The 7,473-nt window shown below is 42.3% G+C and overlaps 1 protein-coding gene across 1 annotated transcript; it reads right to left on the bottom strand.

Annotated features, from left to right (window-relative positions):
* Window positions 1-516: 516 nt before the first annotated feature.
* Window positions 517-3,260, bottom strand: HMX2 (H6 family homeobox 2). Its single transcript, XM_074285240.1, is given in 4 exon segments — window positions 517-1,083; window positions 1,086-1,182; window positions 1,184-1,584; window positions 2,733-3,260. Coding segments are annotated over 4 exon segments (834 nt in total). The 5' UTR covers window positions 3,016-3,260; the 3' UTR covers window positions 517-1,030.
* Window positions 3,261-7,473: the final 4,213 nt, after the last annotated feature.

The raw sequence follows: 7,473 nt of genomic DNA, 5'->3' as shown, positions 1-7,473 counted from the left end.
CTATCGCTTCATCTTTTTTAAATGTTCGGCTTTTTGTGGGTTCAGTTGTAAAATGACGAGTTTTGTTTGTCTTAACCCACTTCCACTCTTCTACTCGCCTCCCCCCCACGTTTATACAAACAGCTAACTCTTCTGCAAACACCTTCAATACACCTTTGTGGAGGGAAAACAACAACAACAACAACACTTCTGACTTGTATGTTTTCTGATTCAGTCCCGCAGCAGTTTATAATCCATATTCCTTTCCAATTCTTTAAGGATATTTGCTCGGGAGACCTTTGAGAGGGATTATTCTTGCTGGGGATAAGGGAAGAAGTAGTTGGGAGACCTGAGATGGGAGGCAGCAAAGTTTCATAACACAGAGGAACGTGACTTTTAGAATGAAATCAGAGTTAGCAACGATGTTTAAAATGTTTTATTTGTCTTCGCCTTTTTTTTTTCTAAAAATATTTACAGATTTGAAATCCCCCTTTCGTACCTACTCATTCCTAGATGAGAGGAACTTGGAAAGGAAGCTATACAATAGGCAAAAGCCAACAGGTGTCCTTCTTGGAAACATCCATATCTATATATCTATATGCATGTTTATATATATAGACTATAGATGTATGTATATAAAATCTTTAATTTTTCCCCTTCCAATTTTTTAATCTGCCGAAGCAGATCTAAAAAAGATTCTGTTCCCCAGATTAGGGAAGCTTCTTCCCTCCCCTACCAAAGAAAACCCCAATATTTGAAAAAAAAAAATAGGTTGGGTTGAAAGCAGGCGGTCTGCCGTAAGAAGCACCTTTGAAGACCCTATAATAATCAAATAAAAATAAGGGAGAGGAATCCATAAATAAGAAATAATTAATACACATGGTGTATTTCTTAATATTTAGAGAAGCACATTGCCTTCATTCATATACAAATGGGGAAATGCGTCAGTTTCAGAGGTCTTTTTCAACAGCAACGGAAAAAGGAAATGCGATGGGAAAAAGGGTTTGAAATCTACAAGGGAGCGGGGCAGGTCCGCTGGGGTTCTGTTTGGTCAGTAGTCAATCTTGTTGTACAGATTATAGAGAGGTAAGGCTGACAGGTTGCTCCTGGGTAGTACAAAGGGGCCGGAAAGGCTATCGATCGGGGCACCGGGACCCGTAGCAGGGAATTGTCTCTGAACACCAGTGGCATCCCCACCAGAGTCCTGGGCTGAGGCGTGGGCCATGTTGGCGGCCTCCAGTTCTGCGGAGAGCTGCCTCTTCCATTTGTTCCGCCGGTTCTGGAACCAAGTCTTCACCTGCGTTTCGGTGAGCTGTAGGCTGGAAGCAAGGCAAGCCCGTTCCGAACTGCTCAGGTAGCGCTTCATATCGAACGTAGACTCGAGCTGGTACACCTGGCTGCGGGAGAACACAGTGCGGGTCTTCTTTTTGGCGGAGCCGGCTTGCCGGTCTCCTCCGGAATCTCGCGGCCGCTCTGCTCCAGGCGATGGTGACCCGGAGTGGAAGTGCTTCTCCTTCTCTTCCTTAAAGTCTTGTTGGGGTTGGGAGAGGAAAGGCGTCCTGTCCGAACTCACTGATCCGGCTCCTCCGCTGGCCTTTGAGTTACCTTTAATACAATAATAACAATGACTGTGAAGAAGTTCAGGACTATAAATCCATAAAGAGCCTCGAGGAGCATAGAGAATTGATTGAAAACGGGCCTACAGTAGGAAGACTACCCAAAGCTTTCTCCCACCTCATCAAATCTCCTCTAGCGCTCACTTCTCACATGCGGCCCCGAGCAGGGGAAGTTTCTTAGTTTGTTTCAAATAAAAATCTAGTGAAGAAACATTTTGATGTGACACCCAAGAAAAATCAAAGAAAAAAACAAAAAGTCCTTTCAGTGGCTCTAGGTCCCAAAGACATTCCCTCTCTCTGTTCTGGTCTTTGTTAAATGATTTGTAGCAGCTGTACTCCATAGTCAAGACAAATGGGCGGCTGAGGGAATTTATTAATAACAACAATAATAATAATACGATCTCTTCTCTAAGATGACTGGATTTGCCATTCTGTCCAGATCGGCATTTCATAGAATATTTGTTCAAAAGCCAAGCTAAAAACGACGCCTCCTCACACTAATCCCCCCAACACACACACACACACACACACACACACACACACACACACACCTTACACACACACACACACACACACACAATCGTTGTAAAGACCAATCTTTGAAACGCACTTATGTCAATCACCTCAAATTGCTAATCGCTCCGAAGAGCCAAGAAAGGAGAGCAAAGAATTCAGCCGGCTTTGTCTTTGATTGTCCAGAACGTAGGAAAAAATGTTCATTATCCAAAAGGAAAAAATAAAGGAAAGAAAACTGTTTCTAGAAGACGCTCTACCTACTTCCCATCAATCGAATTACTCTGACCTTCCTCTCCCTCTTCGCCCCCCTTTTCGAAGTAACCTCCCAGAAATGTTATAATTCACTCCCCAACAGCGGGTTCACTTTTGTCTCTTTCTCTATATCCATCTCTCTTGTTGTGGGAACAGAGAGCCCAGGACAGGTGGAGAGAGCTAGGGATAAAGACTGGGAAGTGCTGCCGAGCCTAATTCTCCGCCTTCCAATTCTGCCTGGGAACGGCCAACCCCAACCCTAGAGAAGAGAAAGAGATCCCTCCTGCCTCTCTCTCCTAGGCGCCCACTGCTCAGCTTCCTTTCCTGCTGTGCAGAAGAGAGCCCGTGTCAGTTCAGAGCGCTACTTACTGAGACAAGTTATCGTGAGGGGCTGATGGTGCTTGTGGCCGGACTCCTTCGGGCCATGAGAGTCCGGGCAGTAACAGCCGGAGTGTTTCCAGCCGTCATCCGCCTCCTCTTCCTCCGAGGATACCGAGAGACTCCTTTTCCGGTTCGCCCAGCCTGCGGCGCCCTTGGACCCGATCTCCCTGGGCTCCTCAGAAGGCCCGCTGCCCAGGATGGACTGGATAGTGAAGCTGGAGATGGGGGCGGTAGCTGGACAACATTTGCCAGGGTCTTCTTTGCTGCCCATCCTGGGTTCATAAGAAATAGGAGGAAATCAAGAAGTCCCTTTAGAGATGATCTAGGTGGAAGGTGTTGGAGGGAAAGAGGGAAAAAGGGAGGGAGGGAAGGGAGGGGGAGAGGGAGAGGGGAAGGGGTGGGGGCGGGGGAGTCCGTTAACGCTGTCTCTTTCTGTGCTGGGGTGGGGAGGATGAAGGGAAAGGGGACAGGGAGGGGGAAAAGTGGTTGTTTGCGTTTCTGTGCTGCCGAACGTTTTCCCTGGGCTTGCCCCAGTCCGAATGCCCCCTTCTTTCCAGTCTCTATTGATTTCCAGGCAGCTGGGTGGCGTCGCGGCCTCATTTGCATGAAGGTTACATCTATTGTGACCAATCACAGTGCTCCAAGCAAGTCCCGGAAAATTTCAAAAATTCTAGACCCCCTATGTACCCCGACATTCTTTCCTTGCCAACTTTGCGATTTGGGGACCTAGGCAGAGAAAGGTGGGGAGAATCTCTGCAACTAATAGGAGGAGTCAGAAAATTGGCCTTCAGTGGCAAAGAGCCGGGTTTCCAAACCTTGTTGCTAATAGGAACCGAGAGGATGCAAAACACTTGGGCTTGGTCCTGAGCGCCGCCTTATTCCGTTTTTGTTTGTTTGTTTTTTGTTTTTCCCCGAATCTTCGAGCTCTAGGGAGAAGTGGATGCTCACAAGGCCAGCTTGGATTGCTCTGAACAGGAGCAGAGACCGGGACAGGGAGGACAAAGGAAGGGTTTTTTTCCCTTTTTTTTCTTCCCTTTTGGAAAGCAGTTTCCAGTACCGGGTCAATTACACAAATTTCTGAGTTTGCCAAAATCCATGTATCTTTTTCTGCCCTTTCCTAGGACCTGATGAAGACTTGAAAGTTAATGACTGTTAAAGCTCCTGTCGTGTTCCTCTGTCAAGTTGGCACAACTACTGAAGGTCCCAGGAAAGGAAGAGAGGAAAACGCAAGTAGCAGATCATGGAGCGAGAAGTCTAGATCATGCATCTCCTTAAGAAATCTCACGATTTCCGAATTCTAATGACAAGAAGGCGAAGTAATGTGGTAGGAAGCTTGCAAATCTGGCTTTATTTCCCAGTCTGTTGCTAATTGTCTGTGCGACTTTGGACATAGCTCTAAACCTTTTCAGATCTCCGTTTCCTAGTATGTAAAAAATAAAAGTGTTGAACTAGATAAGAAATTCTTAATCAGGATTCCCGAACCTTGTTTATGACTATTTTGATAATTATATTTCAATATAATTGGTTTCCTTTTATTTTATGCATTTACAATTCTAAAAAAAAGAATCCACAGACTTACAAAAAAAAAAAAAGTTCATAAACAAAACTAGATGAAACCTTGCACTAGGTTTCTTCCGCTCTGTTCATTTATGGATCTAAAGGGAAAACAACTTTTTATTCCTCCCCCTACCTATTCTAACTTTTACAACTTGGAAACAGGCTCTTTTAGTGGGAGGTTTGGTTTCAAATGAGAAGGAAAATGGAAATTAATCAAATCATCAATAATTCCTTAAATGCCTTCTATGTGCAAAATTCAGTGTTTAAAAATTATCAGCCTTTTTTTTTTTTTTCTTTTAGCTAACTCTCAACAGAGTTTGCTCCTTTGCTCAGTCTAGGCTACAAGAGATTGGGATGGCGTCACTCACCCACCCAACACATCACCTCTGCCAGAGGATGCCCCAGGCTCTGCTAGATCTTAATTAAACAACGTTGATTTCATTAAATGCCTATGGTATCTCTAGTCTTCACAATGACATGCCCTTTTCAGAACCACTCCAGTGAAGGAGCCTTTAAGGTCTGTCAGCAACGAACTCTTCTCTTTGCTTGATTTAAAGTGAGAGAGAAAAAGAGAGGTCTATGAAAGTTCGACTGGAAAACCTGACTTTTACTGGAAAGGGAGCTTGATGAAGTCCCCTTTAGATTTCCCCTTTTTATGCAGTCTCCTCCCTGCTCCTAGTTGTTGATTTCTAATCTTTGGGCAAATATCCCTGTCCTATGTTGACCAGAGAAATCCCCCAGATTATAGAAAGAGGCTAGGAAAGTAAAAGGGAATTGTTTTCTCTGGTGCTTAAAATCCTAAGCCAGGACTCTGTAAAGAAAGTGATCCTCCAGAGGAGGGTGGAGAGCACAGTCCTTGTTTCCAGAGCAAAGTCAAGATATTCCGAAATCAATTCAGTCCACATAGATGTGTATGTGTATATATAGTGGTAGTGGGGGAGAGGCATCAGGGGAAAGAGGAAATTAGGAGATAAAAGGTATTCTTTGTTGAATCCCCTTTGAGTTACCCCCTTTTCCATTCTTTCTTCTCAAATATCAATCCTCCATCATAAGTTTGGAGGAGACAATTCCTGCTTCAAGGAGAACTAGTAAAAGAAACTTGGTGTTTGTTTCCTGAGAGATGTATCAAAAGGAAAAATATGGGTTGTTCTGGGAACATCAGAAATGCTGCCACTTGAGTATACTTTGGAGCACGTCTTTTGACCTAAGTACAAGTATCAATTTTAAGATATATTACCTGGAAAGTCAGCTAAGGAAAGTTCCTTAATTTAGCTGAGCCTCTAATGCATAAAATGAAAAACACCATCACATTTATATAACATTTCAACTTTTCCAAAACACTATCTTTATAACACTAAGTTAGATTAACAGTATTGTACAACTTGCCTTACAGAATTTAGTTTAAAAAACTGAAAAGCTTTATAAAATGTGTTTTGACCACTTTTGACATGTGATTTCACTTATATAGTTAACTTCTGGTGAGAAAACTCCCTTTATCAATGCAGTCCTGTACCTAAGATGCAATGCAGAATCTTAGAAAGATGCCTGGGATGCTAAAAGAATGTTAAGGAACTTACCCAAAGTATCAGAGGAGAACTTAAATTCAGGTCATAGCATAATAGATTTAGAGTTTCAAGAAACCTTAGTGATCACAGAATCTAACCCTTCATTTTTCAGAGGAGGTCAAGGAGGTTATCGAGAAATAATTTCTAGGTGCTGCTTACAGGTCCATGCTAAACAAAAAAGAAATAGTAAAAGGCCAAAAAATAATAATCCCTGCCCTCAAAGAGCTTACATTATAATAGGAAAACAACATGTGAACAATTAGATAGATCTAAGCTACATAGCATTACAAATAGTCTGGGAGAAAATGGTATTGGGAGTTTGGCAGAGGACACAATTAAAGGCCTGCTAAGATAGAGAGAATTTGAGCTGAGAACCCAGGGAAACTAAGAGAAGGTAAAGCACCAGAAAGCAGAAAATAGAGTGTCTTATTTGAGGAATTGGAAATAGGCCAGTAAGAAGAGGAGAGTCTGTAAGAAGTCTAAAAAAGAGGGAGGTTTTAAGGAGCTCTAAATGCCAAACAATGCCAAAGAAGATTATATTAAAGCTCATTGAGAGGTTTTTTGGGGGGGATGAAGTGTGAAGATGGGTGACATGATTGGATCTAAAGTTTAGAAAAATCACCTTGATAGCTGAATGGAGGATGAATTGGAGAGAGGTTGAGTGGAGAAAGGGAAACAATTAGAAGATTCTTGAAATATTAAGCTAAAGAAGTGATAGAGGTCTGAACCAAAGTTGTAACTGTGGGAATGGAGAGAAGAAATGGATAAGAGAGATGTTGTGAAGGTAGAAACAAGAACATTGGGCAATGAATTGGATATATGGTGTGAGAGTGAGTCTTAAGCATGGCCTTTCTTGTTCACTTGACTATCTCTCATGCCTAGAATTCTCTCTTTTTTCATTTCCCTCCTGGCTTCCTTCAGGTCTCAACTAAATCCTAACTTCTGCAAGAAGCCTTTACCCATTCTTTGAATGCTGGTGACCTTCCTCTGAGATTGCCCCCAATTTATATACATACATATACATATATTAAATATATATTAATAAACATTATTAAACATATATTAAATATCTCATATGTATATAGCAAGGGCAATTACATGGAATCAGTGAATAGAGGATTGGAATCAGGAAGACTTGATTTCAAATGTGACCTTAGATCCTTACTGACTGTGTCACTCTCAGCAAATCACTTGACTCTTTTTGCCTCAGTTTCCTCATCTGTAAAATGAGTTAGAGAGGGAAATGACGAACCAATTCAGTATATTTGCCAAGAAAACCCCAAATTAGATTGGGAAGAGTTGGATGCTCTTGAGCAACAACACCAGCAGCAACAACCAATGTATACAACGGTTTCTATGTTGTCTACCCCAACTAGGATATAACTTCTTTGGGGACAGGGATAATTTTTGCCTTGCTTTGTACTCTCAGTACTTATTACTGTGCCTAGCTCAAGTAGTTCCTTAATAAATGCTTTTTGACTGACAATTTTGGTGCCTTTAACAGTATCAACATCACATAGAGAGTGGCTGAGACAAGATTCAAACCTAGGACTTTCAGACTCCACCATTATCATTATGTCTCATATCCTCCTTAGATCCTTCTTTCC

Source organism: Sminthopsis crassicaudata, chromosome 2 (assembly GCF_048593235.1).
Source record: "Sminthopsis crassicaudata isolate SCR6 chromosome 2, ASM4859323v1, whole genome shotgun sequence".
In the NCBI taxonomy this organism is placed as follows: domain Eukaryota; kingdom Metazoa; phylum Chordata; class Mammalia; order Dasyuromorphia; family Dasyuridae; genus Sminthopsis; species Sminthopsis crassicaudata.
Note: the sequence above shows the minus strand (reverse complement) of the source record. Positions and strands in the feature narration are given on the sequence as shown.